This window comes from Triplophysa rosa, linkage group LG4 (genome assembly GCF_024868665.1).
Source record: "Triplophysa rosa linkage group LG4, Trosa_1v2, whole genome shotgun sequence".
In the NCBI taxonomy this organism is placed as follows: Eukaryota; Metazoa; Chordata; class Actinopteri; order Cypriniformes; family Nemacheilidae; genus Triplophysa; species Triplophysa rosa.
This window is the reverse complement of record NC_079893.1, coordinates 14,131,384-14,154,329: the sequence shown is the minus strand read 5'-3', so window position 1 is coordinate 14,154,329 and position 22,946 is coordinate 14,131,384. Positions and strand designations below refer to the sequence as shown.

At 37.7% G+C, this 22,946-nt stretch overlaps 3 protein-coding genes across 4 annotated transcripts; 1 reads left to right on the top strand and 2 right to left on the bottom strand.

Moving 5' to 3' along the window:
- Positions 1–609: 609 nt before the first annotated feature.
- Positions 610–9,116, bottom strand: g3bp2a (G3BP stress granule assembly factor 2a). 2 transcript variants are annotated; one of them, XM_057330741.1, is made up of 14 exons: positions 8,725–9,116; positions 8,199–8,315; positions 8,026–8,107; positions 7,924–7,938; positions 7,765–7,836; positions 7,309–7,399; positions 7,031–7,133; positions 4,286–4,472; positions 3,820–3,921; positions 3,552–3,654; positions 3,344–3,403; positions 3,078–3,203; positions 2,835–2,953; positions 610–2,738 (listed from the first exon to the last, which is right to left on the bottom strand). In XM_057330741.1, exons 2-14 carry the CDS (start codon positions 8,291–8,293, stop codon positions 2,460–2,462), a joined length of 1,434 nt encoding a protein of 477 aa, XP_057186724.1. In that variant the 5' UTR covers positions 8,294–8,315; positions 8,725–9,116; the 3' UTR covers positions 610–2,459. The 2 variants fall into 2 exon arrangements, with proteins under 2 accessions (XP_057186724.1, XP_057186723.1); XM_057330740.1 differs by having other exon boundaries at positions 7,765–7,938; positions 8,725–9,115.
- Positions 9,117–9,234: 118 nt separating this feature from the next.
- On the top strand, positions 9,235–12,343 carry ints12 (integrator complex subunit 12). The gene is made up of 6 exons (XM_057330742.1): positions 9,235–10,250; positions 10,331–10,486; positions 10,594–10,778; positions 11,045–11,204; positions 11,294–11,446; positions 11,535–12,343. Exons 1-6 carry the CDS (start codon positions 10,095–10,097, stop codon positions 12,132–12,134), a joined length of 1,410 nt encoding a protein of 469 aa, XP_057186725.1. The 5' UTR covers positions 9,235–10,094; the 3' UTR covers positions 12,135–12,343.
- A 96-nt stretch (positions 12,344–12,439) lies between these two features.
- arhgef38 (Rho guanine nucleotide exchange factor (GEF) 38) lies at positions 12,440–21,183 on the bottom strand. Its single transcript, XM_057330734.1, has 14 exons — positions 20,785–21,183; positions 17,999–18,183; positions 17,790–17,907; positions 17,553–17,700; positions 17,433–17,450; positions 16,494–16,693; positions 16,219–16,352; positions 16,032–16,136; positions 15,800–15,922; positions 15,364–15,675; positions 14,817–14,948; positions 14,504–14,705; positions 13,206–13,426; positions 12,440–12,938 (listed from the first exon to the last, which is right to left on the bottom strand). The coding sequence occupies exons 1-14, from the start codon at positions 21,008–21,010 to the stop codon at positions 12,756–12,758; spliced, it is 2,307 nt and encodes a 768-aa protein (XP_057186717.1). The 5' UTR covers positions 21,011–21,183; the 3' UTR covers positions 12,440–12,755.
- Between the last annotated feature and the right edge of the window lie 1,763 nt (positions 21,184–22,946).

Sequence of the window (22,946 nt, the reverse complement as noted above, 5' to 3'; positions counted from 1 at the left end):
CATTGTTGTGAAACGCGGACGCTGAAAGCTCCACAAGAGCAACCGTGATACTCTTTCACTCATAAACAAGCAGATTACAAATACATCGCGGAAATCATATGGTCCTAGATATCACACATACGTCGAGCAAACTTCGGCCATAATTCAGGGATGGAAAATGATAGGCAGCAGCCTCTAATTCGCCATTTAACACCCGAATACACAGAGATAAAACAACGCAAGTATCGATAACAGTATCTTTTGTCATGAAGTTTATCGATACTCTGGTACCGACCCAATTATGTACCGGTCCAAAAAAGTACCGGTTCTCGGTACCCATCCCTAGTAATCTGTCACATTCTTATTTTATTTACGTCAATTTACAAAATGAAGATTTTTTTACTTTACTAAAGATTGTGCTTATAGTTGCACAAGACGTGCTTATGTTTTTTCACCTCAAGTGGTGTTAATATTTCTTTATTAATTCCCTTGAAAACTGACAAGAAAACTGAAGATTATTGTTATGTAGGCAACATTGTTTTGCTACCAAATAAGAAAATATATATATTTTTTCCAAGACCAGTAATATGTTAAACTCAGGAATTTTTTTCCAAGACCAGTAATATGTTAAACTCAGGAATTAAATGCACAATTTTCAGTTTATTGTGTCACGTCTAATACATTCAAAGCTGAAATAAAAATACAACAACAGTACAAAAAAGCTTATTTTCTTTGTCCACTTAAATAGAAAACTACATAACATCTTAAAACCTCCTAATAACTAGATGAAAACCAACTGAAATATTTTACAGTAGCATTAAAAGATGAATTCATTCAAAGAGGATTTGTTTAAATCATATGAACAAATGATACGAGTACCGTATAATCTGCATATTTTCAGAATTGAAAGCACAGTTACATGACCTGTCTGTACAGTATGGTATGATTTCTGCTTTTTCTATTTGTCTTTCAAAGTATTTGGCTGTTTGAAGTGCTGTAAAGTCTAAATAGAAAGGCCATTGTGGCATTTATTTACACAGTTATTTTTACGATCCAGGTCCAAAACTCAAAACAAGCACTAAGCAGAAAAGATGGGGGAAAGAAGTCTCTAGGTAGGACATGCTGGCATACTCTTTTGAATTGTCCAAGTGCCCCTGCAACCAAAATGTCTTTGTAGAACAGAGCAAGCCTTCAAAAAAGGAAAAGAAACTAAAACAAGTGCAATGTCCCTGATGAGGATTGTCCAAGAAATATTGCAAATATCTAATATATGCAATCTACCTAACACGGAAGACATAAAACATAAAAAATAGCGCTACATCAAATTGTAATTACAAAATCAGTGCAAGTATAAGACTGCAAAATGAAATCAGTGCCCACTGCATTAATGGTTTCTCCAATTCACATTTCCTTTACAATAACTAAGGAGAATTGTTTGTACGAGTGGGGGTATAAAATTTGACTAAAGTCAGTTCAAATAGCACTTAACAACAATTAAATCCCATGCCTGTCCAGAAAAAGACTTACAACAAACATTTTGGCAATGTTCTTTTCTAACCAAACACAGAATATAGTTATAAAAACAATCACAAAGACAATGCAGAACTCAAAACTAGTTCATTGCTGAAGCTCATACATACATCAGCAAAGATTCCCTGCAATCTGTATGGCACTGTCAATTTCTCATAAAAGTTCAAACTGAAACCCACATCATAAAACAAATAAGATAATAGGGATGAATCTTAATGTTGGCAAAGTGACTCTGACTTTTAAGAAAAAAATTCTGTAAAACAAAAACATGAAAACTTTACAATTATTCAACTACTGCTTCGTACACTTATTCAGTGGCAGAGTACTTCAGGCAGAACAGGAACAAAGCAATATGTATGTTAAAAAAATATAAAATCAAAATGAGAGGTCAATGTCTTTCCACTTTTCAAAAGGTTTCGGTCCTCTTAACAGTTTCTGTATGATTCCAAATACTTACGAGGACAACTGAAACATTGTTAGCTTATAACTGCTTTTGTAATCTCCTCAATATTTCTCTCAAGTCTACAAAAACAAAATAAAAAAACTTAAAAATATATTCTTAAAGGCCATCTTTCCATCTGCACAATTTACAACAACAGCAACTGGAAAGTAAATCTAATACAAAAATGTCTCAGAGCAGAGGTTAAACTTTAAACTGTGAAAATTAAATCTAACCGACATAAATCCTCCAAATTGTTGTAATTGTTACTATTTGATGATTACAAAGCAGATGATCTGCAGTACAATTTAAAAAGTTAATGTGTATTTTGAGCTATTAGGTTTCTCAAGATGTTTAATCTGCTTCACGTGAAACAGCTGACATTCCAAATACCAAAAAAAAGGTAAACCCCCACAAAAACAGAAGTACAATGCACACATTTTTACATTGACTTCTCTGTATAGTAATAAACAAACATCGTACTATTTCCAGACTACAGGAGGTGCTCCTCTCAACGCCGCGGAGCATTAAAACGGCCCTCACTAAGACCAGTGCCCCGACCAGTGCCCACCCCTGGTTTAGGTACAGCGCCACCTCGTGAGGGTGGGCCTCGGCCATCACGGTCTCGCATATTACCACTTCCAGCAATGCCACGTGCTCCTCCCGGGCCACGATCAATACGCCTTGTGTCCCTACGATCTTCTCCACCTCCACGAGTTTCTCGTTCACGCATGGCCCTCGTCTTTTTCTCCTCCACATTGAGACGCACCTCACCGCGGAACATGATCGGCTGAGCACAGATAAAGGGAAAGAGGACAGGAGGGTCATTTAACAGCAAAGAAATGTTCTTAATGTCTTACATTTGAAGAAAAAAACGATTCCTTACTTTGGTCCCTAAAATTCTTTGCACCGGTTCTGAATCATCAAAGACAACAAAGCCAAAGTTGGGTATCTTTCCTCCAGTGCCTTTGGTGTTGATTCGTAACTCAACAACATTTCCAAATGCTTAATAGAGGAGACAATGAACAAGAAACATTTGACATCATACATTGAATTGAATTCCGATTCAGTAGATAGGATAAAAGGATAAAACAGGCCAGCATCACCCTTAAAAATATACAAAACTTACTCATGAAGAAGTCTTTAAGTTCATTCTCATCAATGTCATGAGGAAGATTTCCAACAAACAGCTGATGACTGTCTGGATACCGGACAAGCCTTCTCCCATCAATTTCACTTGACTCATCTGCTTTCCCTGAGCAACATACACCACAAAATATCAACCATGACTATGCAGGCACCAACAACAACAATCACTCTGTGTTAGTCAATAGCAGCCTTGTCCAATTAGGTGGATTAGTATAACCAAACAGCCAAAGCATACTTGCAGCTTACCTTTATTTACAAAGCTGAAATGCGGTTTTCCAGTTTGAGATTCCGAAGATGATATGCCATCTAATGTTGCATGTGATGAACAAAAACAAAGAGGGCATCCAAAACATTGTATAGACCATAAATAAGACAGGACTAAATGATGACAACAATTAATTTCTAACGTTTTAATAACTGAACTACTTCAAAGTCAAGAAAGGTTTATTAATACCAGATCTAGGCCCTCTTAAGTTTACAAATGGTCTGTCACGGATACGTTGGTCACGTGGGCGGATTGAAGCTGATGATGCATCTGTCTTAGCCTCAAGTCTGGGCTGAAAAGCAGTAAAATGCCACAATAAACAAAAAACAATGAAAAAAACATGTCCAAAAAAATCTACAAGTCCACCTTCAGTATTAAAGATGCTCACAAAGAGTGTAGAGAGAGGAAAAAAAGGGTAACAAAATTCTAAAAACATTAATTCATGTAGTGCATCTACCTGCGAGTTTGGTGCTTTAACAACTAGGGGTGAACTTCCGGAGGCTGGAACACACCCACTAAGAGGCAAATTTTTGCTGGTCACAGACGCCCAAGAGAAAGTCTGAAATGTCAAATTACAAATATGTCCCATGCAGCATAGGCAGGCATTACAAATATTAGACATGTTGGTGTCTGGTTTTTATATCGCTGCACTGCTGCTTCAGCTCTGCGAGCATGCACAGCTCACACGTGAGGTCTGAAAACTTTAACCTGTTAAAATCAGCATGGAAAAAATATGTGCTGCTACCTCGCAGCTCACGTGGGCACTGTGAAAACAGCCTTAGCAGCTATACGTGACTGGAATTGTCAAATGAGGCACATTTTGTTCAAAATGACATCGCTTGTTTATTCTTCAATTTCGCTTAAGGTCTTTAGATTGTAATGTGAAAAAAGTTTTTTGTGTAGAAATGTCAAAATGTATGTACCTTAGGTGGCTCCTGTATGTTAGGTGGGGATTCTACCGGAACTGGTGATGGTGCCTTCTCCTCAAACTCCTCAAGATCTTTCTCCTCATCCTTGGTCTTCAGCTCCTCAGGCTTGGGTTCCTGTGAAACTTCAGAGTCCAGCTCCATGCCTGGCTCCTCGTGTGCTTCTTCCACACCATTGCTACAGCTGAAGGTGAGTAAAGTCACCATTACTAAAAGTGCAGTAATTTAAACAGAGCAAAGACCTTTTTAAAAAAGGCTGTAGAGGGATACACCGTACAGATTATCCATTGCAATAAAATATTTATATAGTTCTTTTACAACCAAGTTAAACCAAAGTAGTTAAGAAGAAACTACTTCTACTACTACAAAGAAGTTTAAAGGGATATTTCACGGGCAAAACAAAATTTCCCCAGGTTTTACATCCTGACGGAATATGGCTTTCTTCTTGAAGAATAACGCAGTCGAAATTATAATACTACATATCATTTTACTTCCAAGCGGTAGAATGGGAGTGAATGGGCATCGACATTTTGAAGCTCCAAAAAGTGCATCCATCGATCAAAGAACTGCTCAACACAGCTCTTTGGTTTTAATAAAGGTCTTCTGAAGCGAATCGATGCATTTGTTTAAGAGAAATATCCATATTGACAGCGCTATTAAAGGTGTCATGAACTGGGCTTGTTTATTATTTTATACTGTTGTGTGAGGTCTACTTATGACGTTTGCATAGTTTTTACATTCAAAAACATCAAAATCAATAAGTAACAGCCTATTTTCTACCCGGGTTTTGAGGCCGCATCAACAAATGCTCGTTTTTAATAGGCATGCCACATTGAAGACTTGGAAGTAAACGCCCACTGCTATGATTACGCCGGAAAAACAAGCCTCTGGTTCACGCAGCAGCTAGACATCAACGTTAAAAGCGCTGTCAATATGGATATTTCTATATTTAAGCAAATGCATCGATTCGCTTCAGAAGACCTTTATTAAGACCACAGAGCCGTGTCGAGCAGTTCTTTGATCGATGGATGCACTTTTTGGACCTTCAAAAAGTCAATGCCCATTCACTTCCATTCTAACGGAAGTAAAATGATACATGGTATTATAACTCCGACTGCATTATTCTTCACAAAGAAAGTCATATTCAGTCAGGATGCCTTGAGGGTGAGTAAAACATGGGGAAATTTTATTTTGCCTGTGAAATATCCCTTTAACCCAAGCTTTGGACTAGAAGGCCACATCACAAAGAAGTTATCTGCCCTACTGTGTCTAAAATTGCTCACTTGCTCACTGAAACCCACTGCTTCATTATACTCTATATAGCAAATGATGTGAGCCAACTATATAGGGAAGAAGTAAATGAAAGAGTAAGCAATTTTGGACACTAATAATAATAGAGAGAACAAAAACAACTGAGAGAACCACATTTAATAAAAACGTTTATTATATTTAAAAATAAGAAAATACAACACCATAGTCTAAGAAGTAATAAACAGTCAACAAGAACAAACAAGTTTGTGCTTCCTGTCAGTGTGCTCAACATGACTCCAGTCATGTGCCCATCTTTCATGGGCAATAGTGAGTTAGCAAGTGTAAATTGGATGTACACTCAAAATTAAAGAGTGCATTGTGGGTAAAATGTGTGAACACTATACACTGTAGACTGATTTCACTCCGCTGCCATGTTGAAATTTAAAATGAGGCAGAAGTGGCAAGAAAACCCGAAGGACAGATAGACTACAATGGTTTGGACTACCATCGGGTGTCTGTGACATGAATAAACAAATGATGCGTTTAAAAACAACGTTAGGTTGGCTGTGTGTGCGCGCGAATGAAACTCGCTACTGGCAGTTTAAACATTCACTAATATGTGATGGTACGGCTTAAAGGCAGAGTAGATCATTTGGAAAATGCTAACGTTTGCCTGCTAGCAGTGCAATCATACGATCCCTCCCTCTCGCGAATCACCATCCAAAGCCTCCTCCAAAACACGAGCGGAGGCTGTTGGATTGGCTCCAGTGAAGTCATGTCACATTCACCGGTGAGAAAACAATACAATACAAAGTGAATTACATTACTACAATAACGAACATCTCCAGGTACCTGCTCTCTGTCTGCCATTGTCCCGCTGCCTGCACATGAGTGCGCTGATGACGTATGATATCTGTGTGAACGGTGCGCAGTGGGATGCAAAATACGCTGACTGAAAATGTGCACGACATATCATTGCCCTCGGACCGAGGGCAGTAATTGGTTCAACGTTTTTTGACAGTACGCTTTTCACAGAAGATATATAATAATAAATACCAATGTTTCACTTAACTTATTGATTGCTATCAGGATGTTAAGAGACTTCCAACCAGCATGACAAAAAACGTTTCTGGACAGGACTCAGCCTTTAAGTGGTCAAGTAAAACAGCTCGTTTGATATGCATCCTATGCTTATATTGTCACATTTAAGATAAATCGTTTTAATAACTCCAGGTTGGTTGTCCAAACCATTGCAGTCTATCTGTCTTTCCGATTTTCTTCCCACCTCTGCCTCACTTTCGATTTCAACACGGCAGCAGCGTGAAATCAGTCTATCGAAGAAATAGGGGGCGGTTTGCAACACAGCTTACCTCTACCCTACCTCTAGCCATTTTTAAAGTGACTGGCTTCTAAATTTGTACAAAAAAATATATATGCCATGCTGTAGTTTTTATATCTTAGTTAAAATGGGTGATACTGTATGTAGATTACCTTACAGGATGGGGTTCATAGTAGTTTGTGTTACTTGGACTGTCCTGGAGGGGTTCAGGGGACGGTTGCCTGTCTTCCTGCTCATTAATTTCTTCTTCTGATTCTGTCCAGGTGGAATACAAAGAGAAGACCTTAAGCAGCTGTTCTTCACAACTAACAATGTAATAAAATGCTAATAATAAATAACATTGTACTATATGGTGGCATCCCTCATACTCTTTCATATAATAGGTGTTCTATGTACGAACTGCATACATATACTGTAATTATCAACTGACCTTCTTCAAGTTCAGCCTCGGAGTCCCCAAAAACCTCATCCTCATAACGGAAGATGTCATTGTGAACATAAAACTTATTTGCCACAGAACCCTAGACAAATATCAAGTCAACGATAAAGAAAATGGTTAAGATAAATTCAAATGACTTGCAGACATTCTCAGCATAATCAAAGAACAAAACATATCATGTTTGTTGTAAATGCACAGCACTGTGGACTGGTAATTGATATTGCTGGGTAATTTATAAATCTTGGTAACTTATTTTACACTGTAGTTCTACCATTCTGCTTTCACTACCAATCTTTTCACCTTGACATAGACTAACATGTTTCTAAGCATTAGTGGTTTCATGTTGAAAAAACAAGCAAGTGATTTTATAGGCACATCTTGACGATACGTACATAGCACATACTGTACATGGATGCATATGTACATGTATATAGTTATCATTCACACCTCTGGGGCCAGCACAAATGTCTGAAGGAACTTCCGCATAGGTTGTCCATTATTGGAAAGTTCTCCCATCACCTGGACAACCACACCATCATTAAGAGAGGCATGGGCATCAACGTGACGGATTTTTGTGTGACACTCACTGAACTGCAGAGACATCACCTTCTTATGTATCTCCTATAGAAAAGGAAAAAAGAAGCTGCTGGTTATCATTATAGGTTACAGGTTATACATAAGAAACACATAAGAAACATTAAGACTTACAGCTTGCCCATAGACTGCCTCTGACAGCTGTCCATTCGAATCCAGTCCACCATGGACATAGGATGAGTTCCGTCCATAAAATCTGAATCAAGAGCAAAATAAGTTTTAAAATAGTTTTCAAAAATGTCCAGTAATGTTAGTTATTAAATATGAAGAACTGTTCCGAAGTATACCTATGCAGAAAGTCTGGTGCTTTATTGAGCAGTGTGTAATATTGTCTCACAAACTCCCGCCCTACCAGCAGGGGACTAGGCTTCTCCATCACCATTTCTTTAGTAAAGTCAGAAACTCTGAAGAAATTCAACAAAAGAAAAGATAATAACAATGGTCACAGTTAGACAACACCTAAAAAATCCAATGCTTAAAAATTAAAAGTAATGTTCCTAGCTATTTTTAAACACTAAAGTGGTATATGTGTAGTCAATTTTTCTAAACCCTCCAAGAAGGTGTTAAATGTATCTGGTTTGGTTTATTATGACGATGATCAAAAGAGTGCTGCGTGTGTGCAGTGCATCAAAAAACACGACGAAGAAACTGCTTTTTGTAAATCCTCTTTACCCTCTATTAACTAATTTTAATATCAAAATCAAACATATGATATATACATGTATGCTTTAAAATGTATGCATTTAAATTTGCTTTAGATTCTAACGATACAAAACTGACATAGATCAAGATTTATACATTTGAATCACTTACCTCTTTCTTCTGTGGTCTATGATTTATGCGATTAAACAAATAAGAATGATTTGTCTCAAAAACAACTGCGTCAGCGAATGCTGCTTCAAATCACAGTGCGATATATTCCATCTATGCTGTGTTATTATTGGGAATGCTGCTGAGTAGATTCTTATTGTCTAACCCCTGCGAACTGGGACAAGAACCCCCGTCACACTAAACCAGCCAATCAGTTTCTTACACTCTATAACATAATTATGACGTCGCTGCAACGCATTTCTCCGATCGTTGTAAACAACGTAATCATCGACACGATTTACGGCTAAAGTGGAACAAATATTAGGGTCGTATGTGTTATTTATAAGATCATGGATTTCGTGGGTTCATTATTAGACCTCACGCGCTGATACGTTCAATGAGGACATACAATTGTACGGAAACATTTCCTGGTGTTACATTTATTAATGTCCAACTAGGTCCAACTCATTTGTTTAAAGGCAATGATACGTACTTTATTATTATAGGTACAAAATACGCACTGATATTTCTAAACTATCGGAATTTAACATTTCTTTTAAGAGTGTTGCTTCTGTAAAGCGGGATATGACTGCCGAAACATGCTTCCGTCGGAATTATTTATTGGAAACACATCGGAAAGAAATATAAGACGCTAGCTATAAAAAATGCAAACCTTCCTCCTCCAGGGGGCGCTTGACGGCTCATAAAGCCAAGTTCTCCAGTGTGACGTGGAGTTTATTTCGCTCTTTGTAATTTGGTCTATTGTATGTTACTGTAAAATAAATATGTGGTATTATATTTATTGTTAGATAGGCGCCATGCATATCATCAGAAATAGCGTTGAGAAAGGTGTCGGTTGTCACGTGAAAAAGCTGTGCACGTGCTGTCGCAACAGCTGTATTACAATTATTTACAATAGAAAAAAACACAGTGGGAAAAATGTTATTGAAATCGAATTCTTCACAGGAAACAGATACAAACGGGAGAAGATGGTAAAGTTAACATGTATAGCATTTTACAAATTTTGGACAGCGTTCCTGCCTCTAAGCCCCGCCCCCTCTGTCATCTCAATTGTTCTTTCGTTTAGTTTATTTCTGTGGGCTAGTCAGTCCAGATCAAGCAGCAGAATAGTAACTGCTTACTTTATGATCAGTGTTAATTGTTATATGGGAGCGATTCTTCACTGTATAAGTACGTTTTATACGTTTGACAAAGCTTTAAACAGTAAGTCAGCCCAAGTGACTTAGCTAGCTTAGCAAAACTAGACATTTAGCGATAGAAATGCATTGGGTTATACAGTCACAGTTAAAAAATAGAGTTAGACGTGCTCTTGTTTAAAATCATATAACGCTAAGTTACTAGGCGCTAACCAAATGGCTGGAACAGTAAGTCTAGAACTGGACCCTATCTTTCTAAAAGGACTGGGATACCTTCACTCCAAAAGCAAAGATTCAGCAGAGAAACTGAAGGCCCTCATGGATGAGTCTTTGGCCAGGGGCAGCGATTCCGTCTACAGAACATCACTAAAGGTGATCAGATTTTTTAAAAATGAATGTATTTGTAGACATGATAGGTGCGTTTAATGTTTAACCTGCTTTCCATTTATTAGGAAACGGAAGTGAACAAGGTGTCATTGCCAAAAATGACCAAACAAGACTCCAAGTCCTCCTCTAGTTCATCTTCATCATCTATCGCCAGCAGCAGCAGTAAATCAGGCCCCTCAGAGAAGACCAAGAAAGAGGGTGAGAAAAGGTCCTTGGAAAAGGTGGGTATCAAGAAATTACTGCTTTTTTGTAAGATTTGTTGTTTTGTAAATAACAACAAAAATTTTTTTTTGTAAACCACTAATTAAAGTTTACATGATATACGTAGGTTCGGGTTGAACCTGGGGATGGAGCAGAGCCGGCCAAAAAACCTCGTATTGAAAGACAGGACAGCCATTCATCTCCTGTTGCTTTTCAAACTAAGGATATTCCTATACCAGATTTCCCAGACAATGATGAAACCAACGCTGATGACTTTGCCATGGAAATGGGCCTTGCTTGTGTGGTTTGTCGGTGAGTGATGATGTGAAACAGCTTACAGCGATGGCTGGTTCAGGTCCCAAAAGGGTCTGAGCCATCAGCTATCCCCATTATGATCTTGATCAAGACATTTAAAGGGTGAACTGTACCTGTAAGTGAAGTCAAATATAAGCAACTGTTAAATGACCGTAGTAGGTCTGGTAAATTTTATTTGATGGCTTCAACACACTTTAACAACAATGACTGTTTACTTATGTATATGCGAAATTCATCCACCTTTTTTCTTTATTTCGTCTTAGACAAATGACCGTCACATCTGGAAATCAACTTGTTGAGTGTCAAGAATGTCATAATTTATATCATCAGGAGTGTCACAAACCTCAGGCTACTGACAAGGATGTCAACGATCCGCGACTAGTGTGGTACTGTGCTCGATGCACAAGGCAAATGAAGCGAATGGTGAGATGTTATGTTATTTTTAAATGCGCTTCACTTAACTGCTTATGTGATATGATGTACACTTATTAGCTTTTTTTTAAATGTCTCAGGCTCAAAAGACCCAGAAACCCCCACAGAAACCGGCTCCTCCTTTGGCAACAGCGGTACCTATGTTGAAAGATCCACTAGTGAAGAAGGCTGAGCTGAAGCCCAAACCTGAAACAGCAGGTTCATTCCAGGCCTTTAAGAGAACAGAGGTGAAGGTGAGTATATTCACAAGCAGCGGAGACATATCTCAGAATTATTATGAGATCTCTATACTAATATATGATGTTTAATTTTTCCATTTAGACATCTGCAGCATCAGGAAACTCTTCCAGCAGCAACACGTCTTTGCCACCAAGCGGGGGCCTGACAGGATGGGCCGCCTTTACTAAGACCTCTAATGTCGGACCCTCCAGTACCAAGTTAGGGACCAGTCAGCAGGGTGGTAGTAAATCTACCCCACCTCCCTCAGGCTCTAAAGCTGTGGGACTCTCTGCATTGGCCAATGTTAAACCAGGTCTGGCCACCAAACCGTCAGGAGGTAATGGTACTGGTAATGGGAACAATGGCTCCAGCACGGTACCCATTAAACCACCCCCTCCTCTCACACTTGGCAAACAGGTGTTGAGCCGCTCGTCGAGTGGAGACAGTTTAGGAAAAATGACGGTGACTGGATCTTTATCACCTGGGGCAGCACCTTCTAGCAGTCTGGGAGGCAACAGTGGCTCAGGAAGCAATGGAGGAGGCAATGGGGGCAATGGTTCTAGCAGTAGTAACAACAACAACAATGGGGCAAAAGCCTCAACTGATGGAAAAGCACCCACCTCACAGGAGTCTCAGCTCAATGCTATGAAGCGTCTGCAAATGGTGAAGAAAAAAGCAGCACAGAAAAAAATGAAGAAATGAGTGGGGAAACGGCAGATTATGTTTAAGAGAAAACAAATCCTGTATGTGAAGTCATATACTTGAATTTAAATGTTACTGGTCTTTCTGATGGTTCGGTTTAAAGTTGTGCCTCATTTTTTTCAAAGCCAGCCACATCCCTGAAAACAAGCTGCTCCATTTTAATGATACGTTTCAATAAATAACTTCCTTTTTTAGAAATGTCTGATTTTTTTACAAGATGTTTGCTTTACTTAAAGCAACTTAAGGTTCTAAATGTAAAATGCTTAAAAAAAAATGTAATAATGCACAAGCAAATAGACAAAGGTCAACTACATGATTGTGAATATTTTATTAATTTATATCATAAGCTTTTATATATTATTATTATTATTATTACTATATACAATAATTAGTGATTCTCATCTGTTTTTACAAAATATATTTTCTGATTAATAACAATGTCTCAGTAACAATGACTATAGTTTAGGCAAACACTGTTGGTAGCATCATAATGTAGTGCAAAAATCTGTGCTGGGTTGACCTTCATAATTAAGTTTAAATATCGTCTATATTTAATTTAAAATACAGTCTTTATTTAAATTACATTAATATTGATATAAAAATAAGCAAGTAAGGTTGATTTTAGGCGTATGACATTTTTCCAAGGTAGTTTGCAGGAACGTAGCCTCTCTGTCCGTTAGCTTCAGCGAGCCACCAGTCTTTGTTACCACCGAGGTCTGAAAACTGAAGAATACGAACGTGCTGGTACTCTTCAAGTGTGAGCTCTTTATCACAGCGTGCCTTGAATGCGTAAACTGCATAGAACTGAAAATTAAAGTAAAGTCAGTCTGACATGATCAGTGGGTGGTGCTGTATATCCATGCACAGTACAGTAACGTTATGAACTCTAAATTAACCCAATTTATTTATGAAATGTTCTTACTGTGAAGTAGTCATCATTAGTCATTTATAATCAAGTTGAAATTTCGTATGTTAAAATCTGAACTTTGGCGCACCTGTACGTCCCATATAAATAAATAATAATGTTTTGCTACACACGGAAACGTATAACGTCATATTTGTGTGCCTTACGTGGTTGTCCTCAGAGGTGTCCTGCTCGTCCAGTGGTTCAGTAGAAGGGGACGTACTGTCTGAAGTGCTATACTGACTGAAGCTACGCATACTACTGCTTCTGCTGCTCCTGTTGCCTGACACGAACAGACTCAAGTTGTCAAAGTCATCCGTTCTCTCGGTCACCTCCCGCTGGGGGTTGTAGGCTTTTAGGAATGAAGAGTACACATAGCCTTGCGTACCTGCACACACGCGCACACAAATATGTCATTATCAGCAGCAGCACGAGTAACGTAAGAAGAGCACAAGAATGAAAGCTAAGTGCAACCAGAGCGGTGTCTCAGTATCAGCTTTCAAGCAAATCTATGAAAAAAAATAGATAAAGATAATCGTCTTGAGGATGATGAATTCCACATAGTGAGCGAGGTAATAGGTTACATTACAGACGGTTTCGTCGGACGCACATGCTGGACCGAAGTTAACTGTGTTTGATTATAATATAACAATTTATTTTATATTTCATTTAATATTTTTTTATTGTATATCAGTTGTATTAAATTCATTAAAAAAAAATACTCGACAGTTATTGATTTTTTGCGGATTCTTTATACCGTAAGTTTGGGTCACATAGCCTAACGTTTATGCTGAAATGGTCTATAGGTAATAACATATTACTTGTGATATATAGTCATAGTAGGCCTACAGTGTTCAAATATCTTCACCTGTAGTTAATAGAGACAATAAGTCACCTGACATACTTAGTTACAAACAGAACGTTGGTTCTGTTGTGAAGCAACAGTCTCTGTGGAGTTAATGAGAGGCTACTTGAAAGACATGTGATGAAAGAAAATCCATAAGGGATTTTATTACGCTCCGCTGTAAGGTCATGGAGAGCTACCTTAGATAGGACACATAGAAGATTTCCATGACTTGATAATGCTTTAGTTAATATTACATTTACATTCAGGAATTTAGCTTTTACCCAAAGCTTCATAAAACAGCAAGGAAAACAATAAAGTGATTCATTTTAGGCAAGCAATAATATGAGAAGTGCTAAACAAAGTATTTCAACCATTTCTAAGACAATATATTGTGTTATGCTGTGAAATATTAGTATAAAGTCAATACCGTAACTCTAGGCAAACATTAGATGTTGATACATCTGCTTGATATACAGTAAAACCATGCAGTGTAAAAAATGAAACCAAAAACTTCCCTGTTATTAGACTGAGGATTTTTTATTTATTATCTCATCTTCATAAATTAATGTTATGGTATTTTAATACAAAAACAAAAAACAAAGATTAAAACATGCTTACATCCAGTATCTACTAGCCAGCGACTACTGCTGCCCATAGGGTCTGTCTCTTCCAACAAAGCAACAAGCTCTCCCTCTAGCAGGCTGATGTCTTGTTCTTGACAGGCATTGCAGTTACGCTTCAGCTGGTATAGCCGATCCACCACATACTCCTCCAGGAGCCGGGCTCTGTGTTCCTCTGTTTGTCTGGGGATCTCTGGGGCCTGTGAGAGTTGTCAGACATTTTAGCACTTTGAACAGATACATCTTATCAGCTGGGACTTTAATGCCAATGTAGGTAAATGACATACATATGATGTATAAAGTAAACTTACCATTTTCCTGTCTCGCTTCTCAAAGCTCACTTTGCGTTCCATCAGCTTTTGGGAATTTTCATTGACAAAAGCTAGGTTGCTCAGCTCCTCCATAATAGAATTTTGGACTTCACTGAAGTTTGACAAGGGAACCTACCAAAACACATTAAACACATTAAACAGCAATTACAAAGTGCTTTATGTATTTGCATGCTTGTGGCTGTATTTTTGAGGCTCATCTGATCACCTGATCTTTCAGGTATTATTTAACAAAAAATCCAATCATGCACATAATGGGAACTTTTCAGGCTCTCTGGGAAACTATACAAAATCATTTTTACTAATACAATAGGTTAATGGCTTTTGGTAACACAGTGGTTGCAGGTTTGGATTCAGGAGTAACCTGATAATAAGTTCTTAAATCACCATTTTGCCCTTGAGCAAGACACTTGACCCTGACCATCTCGGAAAAAAATGCTCTGTCAGTTGCCTTGGACAAAACTCTACAAACAATTTTGCCATTCGGTTTTCAAAACGTATCATTCATTTTCCACTTGCTTAAACTCACCGGTAACTGTTGGACGGGTGGTTGGGCTTCATCCATCAGCCCTCTTATTAATTTCACTATACAAATCAAGCAGTTGGTGAGGACTGTCCTTACAGCTTGGTTGAAGAATTGCAGCTCCTCAAGAAGCTGGGCATTGAGGGCCTCATAGTCTTTTTTGGCCTGGCCCTGTTCCTCTTTAGAGGATCGGGAATCCAGTTGGCTGCAATAATCCAACAGTTTATCATAACGCTTCTGAATGAGCTTCTGGGGTGAGGCAAACATCCCCAGCAGAGTGGAGAGTGGAGCCAAAACCAGGAGCTCCATATGATCTTTCTGAAACACAAAAACCATACAAATCTTTTGAATACTAAATGACCAGTTTTTTTCAAATACATGCATTTACATTTACAATAGAAACATTTAATATGTTCTCTGTAGCAAAGTAAACACTACTTACAAACTTTTTGTATGGGTCATTGCCATTTTTCTTTGCCTGAAAGCCATTTGTGTCTATCTTGTCGGGATCCTTCATTATAGCTTCCAGGTCCTGTGTGTTCTGCATTGCAATGGATATCATTTCCTACAATATAAAGAGAAATACAAAAGAGAGAATGCATGAAGTGGAATTTTTTCATGTCTCCAAAAAACAGGAGTTAAAGGAAGTCACATTTGTCTATTTGTGTTTATACCTGAGTGAAGAGTAAGTAACAGTTGATGTTTTTCACTAGCTGTCTCACAGCTTTCTCAAGGCTACGGAACATCTTTTCTTCCCTGTCAAACCCTTCGTCTCTTACCTGTGGAGGGAAAGACATAAAAAATCTAAATACCTTTAAAGACATTTAATTATTATATATGTCGTGTTTTCATATACAGTACCTGTGGCTCAACACCGGTGAGAATCTTGAAATAGCTTGTTAGCCGGTCAGATTTTTTCCTGATTGAGTGAATGTTGAACTTATTGAGTTTGCCCATCAGTGAGGTTTCATCATCAGATCTCTTATACTTAAGCACTGAAATAAAACAAGTTTTATCTAGTTCAAAAGGCTCATTTAATTGAATTTTTGAATGAGTTTGATGGCATTTTTCAGTAAGATCAGCGTGAATACGATTCTAGAATATTTACTATGTACACAATGTATTAGAATTCTTACCAATGTCTTTCCTCCTCTTGAACTCATTAATGTTGATGTTTATAATCTTTGTAGTGGTCAGCGCTTCTTGTAAGGGCCTGTTGTCAGGGTGGTCAGTTGGTGTGGCATTCCACAATTCAGCCAATAGCAGAGGGTATTTCATGATACGCTGTACTGGTTTAATGAGCAGAGAGCCCATATCAAGCAAATTGGGCTTTCCTCTACAAAATAACATGAATAAACAGACTTATTCAGACATTATTTCACCTAGGTAAATATTCACATATCATTATGTTCATGTCACCTGGAAAATCATGACACTATCAATGCCAAAGTCATGGGTTTAAAGGGATAGTCCACCCAAACATGCAAATTCTGTCCTGAATTACTTTCTCTCTAGTTGTTCCAAACCTGTATAAATTTGTTTGGTTGAACACAGAGAAAGATATTTGGACAAATGCTTGTAACTAAACAGTTCTTGGAACCCATTGACTAGCATAGTATGAAAAAATTCAATGGTAGTCAAAAGTGCCCCAGAACTGTCTGCTGTCTTACTTTCTTCAAAAGATCTTATTTTGTGTTCAATAGAACAAAATAAATTATCAAGTAATTTTTCCTATGGTAGTCAATGGGGTCCAAGAACTGTTGGTTATAAGCATTCTTCCAAATATCTTTCTCTGTGTTCATTAGAACAAAGAAATTTATGCAGATTTGGAACAACTCAAAGGTGAGTAAATGATGACAGTATTTTTATTTTTTGGTGAACTATCCCTTTAATACTACATACTGTGTACAGCTTAAATGAAACGTTTCTTTATATACAGTATCTAATAATAAGCAAAAAATTTATTGTATGCCTCAGTCATGATGCCCTCAATAAACCTTTGTAAAGAATGTCTAAATAAATCCTTGTTTGCTGGGTTGTGTTATTTTTGTTTAAATCATAAAACTGCTACTTACTCTTGATCATATATTTGCCTGTGAGGAGAAAGACAACAAAATATTATATATAATAATGTTACAACATTTAGTTATAATATTTTTGTAGTCTTGCAAATGAATGCATTTAATCATACTTACTTGAGTGCTGCTATACATCTCCTAAAATGCTGCTGGATGTCCTCCTGTCCCTCGTAAGAGTTGAGTAAAGAATTAGCCTCGTCGTGATGATAGCAGTAAATTTTGTACACATCCTCCATGACAGATTTGGCCTGAATAAACACTTCTCCTAAAATAGCCAGCATTTCAATCATTTGTTTTATTAAGAAATTTTAAGAAATATATGGATGTGTTGTACAGTATGTGTTTAAAAGTTACCTATAAGTTGTGTTTCAGGGTCAGGTTCGGCTATGGCTTGTTGCAGCCTGTGAAGCAGCTCAGCTGAAACATCACACACAGACTCAAAGTTGGTGAATAGTCGATCCACGTCCACCACCTACAGCAATCATCATAGCCCATTAAAAATCAACGCATGCATAAATCAAATAATCATATAAATATATTCTTTAATGAAATAGTGAACATGCCTGAGCTTCTCTTAGAGGAAGCAGAACCTCTCTTATGCAGAGATCCAAGTCCTTCTGATGATCTCCTTCTGTCCTAACCAGCTCCTCAATGACCTTTGACCGCTTTATCATCCTCCTGTGCCGGATCTCCTCTGGATCCATGTTCGGAGAGGTAGGTGATGAGAGATCATGGGGGGTCATTTTTTCTAAAGTGACCGAAAAATTGTACAAAATTAGATTCATAAGAAAATATCTGTAAAACATACAAACACATAAAATATTCTAAACCATAGAATATTTGTCATATCATATTTATAATTGCAGGTGCACGGCTGAATAATTACACACATAACCACAACAAGAGTCTTTTTAGTTGTATCCTTATAATGTGTCATAAATTAAAACGAATTTTATAAACCAAACAGGCAAAAAATGACACTGTATATCTGGCTGCTATCAGACTGCAAACAAAGCAGGCATGTGCTTTGGGAAGTAGATGATTTTTTGTTTCCTGATCACCTACATGTAACACTTCCTCCTTTCAGAGAGAGAGAGGCTACAGGCAAAGGTGGGGCCAAGTGTCATATTACTTTTCAACACAGTGATGTAATGCTGCAAAGCCTGTGAACGTCTTCTGTAGCTACCTGCACACAACCATAACTACATTCTGAAAGATGCACCTTAGTGTTCACACAGACAAATCTTTTGACTCTATTCTAATAATTTTGCAAAGCATTTATATGTACAGTATTGTGAATCATTTTAATTTACATTGACCTTAAGGAATGCAGTGCTTCTAAAAACATACATTTTCATTTTAAGTTTGAAATCGTAACCAGCCAAGAAACCCGAGACCTTCAGAAACTTAACTGTGAAATATTGCATACAATGCACAAATATAATTTGAGGAGCAAGTCTTTGAGGAGCAAAGTTTCTGACACAATGGAGGAGTTGTGTTTCACTCTCATTCACATTGAATCACATAATGTCTGCCTTAATAATCCCTGTAATATACTCAAGTCTTAATGCATAATAGCTGGAACAAAATCCTTCATACATGACTGTCAGGGAAGCAACTGAATCACCATAAAGTCACCTTAGCATCTTTCATCAGTAATAAATGAATATCTGAATCTGGTGAACCTGCATTTTAGCCGACTTTCACTGGCAGGATATTCCCATGAATAGAAAACACAGACGTCATTGTAAGCCAGCCACTCAGAACAGATCGCATTTCTGCAGGAAAACATTACACGACTGAAGTATAGCTCTGTGATGTGTGTCTGTGTTCTGTCAATGTTGATATAGCTCCAGTACCTTTGTGTTGTATCAATAATTATTAGCCTATCAAGGATTCAGAGACTAAGACACCCACCCTACCTGGTTCGATTCAATAACACAAAGTAAACACACATGATGCAAACATTTAACATCTCACACACGCATGCACGCAAACACAAGTGAAACCAGCCCTGCAAGTGTCTAGTAAGACCTAATGTCTCATGTGATCAAGTGTTTTCTTTGGACTTTTTCCACTTGGACAGACATATCAGTATCAGAAAGGGTTACCTGAATTACATGCACATTTATACCACACTTTCATACTAACTTAAACAATATTCTTTTTCATTGTTTAAGTATTGACTTGATGTCTGGCTAAGCATTTCCTTTTTCTCAATGAGGTCATGATACAGTATTTGAATTTAAAAGTCGTCTTTGCTGTGTCATGTGACAGATGGTTAGCAATGACATACACTACTATGCAGTAAGATTAAATAGCTTTAAGCATCCTTGAACATCTCAAATGTAAGAAAAATATATAAAATGAATTCATGGCTTAGAATAGTTCATTTAACAACAACAATTTCTGAAAAAGTTATTTAAACAGGGTGCAATTCTGAGTCAGATCGCTTATGCTTCTACAACTACAATGAGATGCTTTACAATGCTGTAAAAATGCTGACATACACCATACAACAAATATGCTGCGTGTGTGACATTCAAATACATCACTGAACACATGACATGGTTGTTTGTTTGTTGGAGTAATCGTGAAGTATCCGAATGAAACAACCACTCAGTTTGTATTTCGTAAAACTCAAAGCTTGCTAAGAAGCTTGTGTGACTAGACTGTCTTCATAGCTATGACATTGCCTCACGACTCGGCCGGCCTGACATGCTTCATTCCCTGTTGAGTGCAGGTAGTTAAACTTGATAAACTAGCTACCTGAACAGCTGATGTCACTGTCAAATTGTGATTGTGATGACACACAGAACACAGAGTGTCATGACATTCATTCATTCAGTGAAAATAAATAAACGCATGAATACTTACTATATATTATGTCTCATTTGTTTTTCTCATCCATAAAATCAGAAATGTAATGACAGTGCAAGAGATGATGGCAGCGCGGAAACAACAAACCAAATTTGAAAAGATTCTTAGATTTTGTAACTTCCTGATACAGTAAACAACATAGACATTGTGACTGAGGTTGTTTACAAATGTTCCACAACCATGTTCAGCAGTGACCGAGGTTCAGTTTGCATATGTGACATCAGTCCAGTGGGAATAGAGCTCTTTCTGTAATGTAACAACGCAACAGGTGCTAAGCATCAGTACGCACATATGCTCTTCTCTTCTGTTTAACTCCGGACAAAGATCTAATGGAATCTGAGATGACAGCCCTTTGTCCTTGGCTTCAAGGCTTTACTACAAAATTACCTGAAGGTTAACCACTTTAAGAAATCGCAAGTTCATTCAAATGAGGCAAAAAAAGTGACCTGCCTGGAACGTAATAAATTACCTTTAAGTTTAGCACTGTACTCTGTTTTGTCAGATTGGCTCCTTCTCACCAAAGTCCCGATGTTGATGTCACCTTTACAATCACTATCATCCACAATAGTATCTGTCCTCCTCCTCTCCAGGTATCTTAGAAAAGGTCTATTTCTTCTTTTAATGGTTTTATCCTTTTCTTTCTTGTCTCCCTTTCCAAAGTCTCTTTCAAGCTGAATGGCCTGGTTGGGATCCATGTTGACCCCTTTCTGATCCCTTTTGATATGCTGTCTGGAGTACAAGTGAGAGAGAGCGAGAGAGAGAGAGAAAGGGGAGAGTCTGGGAAGAGGAACAGGTGCAGTGGTGCTTCTATGGCTGTGTACACCAACACCATGCAGGTAAACCCTCCCCTTCTTCTGTTTCCGGGTATACCTGCCTCAGGAGAGCTGAAGCCACACCTCTTTCTCATTACTTCTAAGGAAGAGATAGAAAGAATAGATAGATTGGTCTTTCGAGAGTCTTTTTATAATCTGATCTCCTTTAAGGCAGAGAGAGGTGGGAAAGATCATTTGATTTAGTCTGTCGAACGTCTTGCAGAGTGACTGTGAAACTGCAAGACAGATTTGCATACCTGTCGGACATGTGGAATATGACAAAAACCAGAGTAAGCAGACCAACACTTACAGCAGAGAAGCAACAACTTCAGCCCAAAGATAACTCAGTTCATACACAGAATTTTTTTATGTCTGAAACACAATGATAAAATTCATGCATACCTTAAATGTTGTTTGTCAGAATTATGTTAGAAATCATACAATCCCTAAAGATTACTGAAAGTCATTTTAGGTGGGAACAGAGTTAATATTACACAAAAAGGAGGGTCTGATGACTTAATATTGAAGGACATGACAAAGGTCGAAATGCCAAACAGGGCTGTAAAGTTTTCAAATTGCGTCAATATTTACAAAGTATTATGACAGTGCTGGTGTATATATAAACACCAAGGCCAAACCATATGAAATGGAAAATATATAAAAGGGAACTGTGAGGGGGTTACTTAAATCACAGATTTTTTAAATACTGAAGATCAAACGATACCAGATTAGTTTTATTTACATTTATATTTTCAGTCATAATATTGTGTAAACATGACTGCCATTTTAATTCTGCCCTTGCAAAAAACTAATTATTCACAGGTTGCAGAGAATTTGTGGTTTGTCAACGTTCCGGTTTACTAGTTCTGGTTGAAAAGGACATTGTAAGACACGCATGCGGTTTTCTATTGTCGTTTGTTTCCCACACAGTGATATGACTTTATAACTCACATTTCATTAAAATGAAATCTGGTTTATCGGGTATTATGGGCTGCAAGATAAAGAAAGAATGGATGCATTCTCCTACCCACAACAGAGGAAAACAGACAAAGGATCAGACTGTGTTTCTTTTATCAAACCACACAGTACACATACACACACTTGCACACACGTTGAGTAATTCCAATTCACCTAAACCTTTGGTCTTCAGTCTTTGGACTGTATAGGGGAAACAAGACTTTAAAGGTCTTTTAAATTCAATTCAACTCAAAAGTATTTGTATAGCGCTTTTCACAGTTTACAGTGTTGCAAAGCAGCTTTATAGAAGACACAATGTACAGTATACATAAAACACAAATAAAAATGTGAAACAATTAGTTCAGAATACAGAGCTGGCATCCTCTGAAGTCCTTGCATGGGCTGACGACATGTTACCGCTACATCTATGTGAGAGGCTGGATCCGGAGCAGGCATATTGGCTGGTTAAGCAGAGCAGATGTTCTTAAGTCTTATGGCAGAGGATAATTATTACCTTTTTTATCTAAAAAAACTTAAGTGCAAAGATTACCACATTATGTGTATGCTTGGCTGAAGAGATATGTCTTTAGTCTAGATTTAAACTTAGAGTATCTGAACCGAAATTGGTGTCAGGCAGGCCGTTCAGTTTAGGCGCCAGATGCAAAAAAGCTCTACCTCTTATGGTGGATTTGATATCCTTGAACTACTAAAAGTCCATAGTTTTGACATGAGGAATTGAATTTTCCTTGATTTTTTTATATGTGAAGTGTTCAATAAACAAAGCTCTAAAATTCTTCAGAGTGCTAATTCATTATGAAAACCTGTAAAAACAAGTCCCACGGATGGAACTATTTATGTCATC

Excerpts from the sequence above, each read along its gene's own strand:
- ints12 (XM_057330742.1), top strand. The coding sequence starts at position 10,095 with ATGGCTGGAACAGTAAGTCTAGAACTGGACCCTATCTTTCTAAAAGGA. Across the intron at positions 10,251-10,330 it reads TCTACAGAACATCACTAAAG|GAAACGGAAGTGAACAAGGT; the intron begins GTGATCAGATTT and ends TCCATTTATTAG. Across the intron at positions 10,779-11,044 it reads CTTGCTTGTGTGGTTTGTCG|ACAAATGACCGTCACATCTG; the intron begins GTGAGTGATGAT and ends ATTTCGTCTTAG.
- g3bp2a (XM_057330740.1), bottom strand. The coding sequence starts at position 8,293 with ATGGTGATGGAGAAGCCTAGTCCCCTGCTGGTAGGGCGGGAGTTTGTG. Across the intron at positions 7,134-7,308 it reads CGAGGCTGAACTTGAAGAAG|AATCAGAAGAAGAAATTAAT; the intron begins GTCAGTTGATAA and ends CCACCTGGACAG. Across the intron at positions 3,404-3,551 it reads CTTAAGAGGGCCTAGATCTG|ATGGCATATCATCTTCGGAA; the intron begins GTATTAATAAAC and ends ATGCAACATTAG.
- arhgef38 (XM_057330734.1), bottom strand. The coding sequence starts at position 21,010 with ATGGATCCCAACCAGGCCATTCAGCTTGAAAGAGACTTTGGAAAGGGA. Across the intron at positions 15,923-16,031 it reads GTTACTTACTCTTCACTCAG|GAAATGATATCCATTGCAAT; the intron begins GTATAAACACAA and ends TTTATATTGTAG. Across the intron at positions 14,706-14,816 it reads AGAAGCGAGACAGGAAAATG|GCCCCAGAGATCCCCAGACA; the intron begins GTAAGTTTACTT and ends CAACTCTCACAG.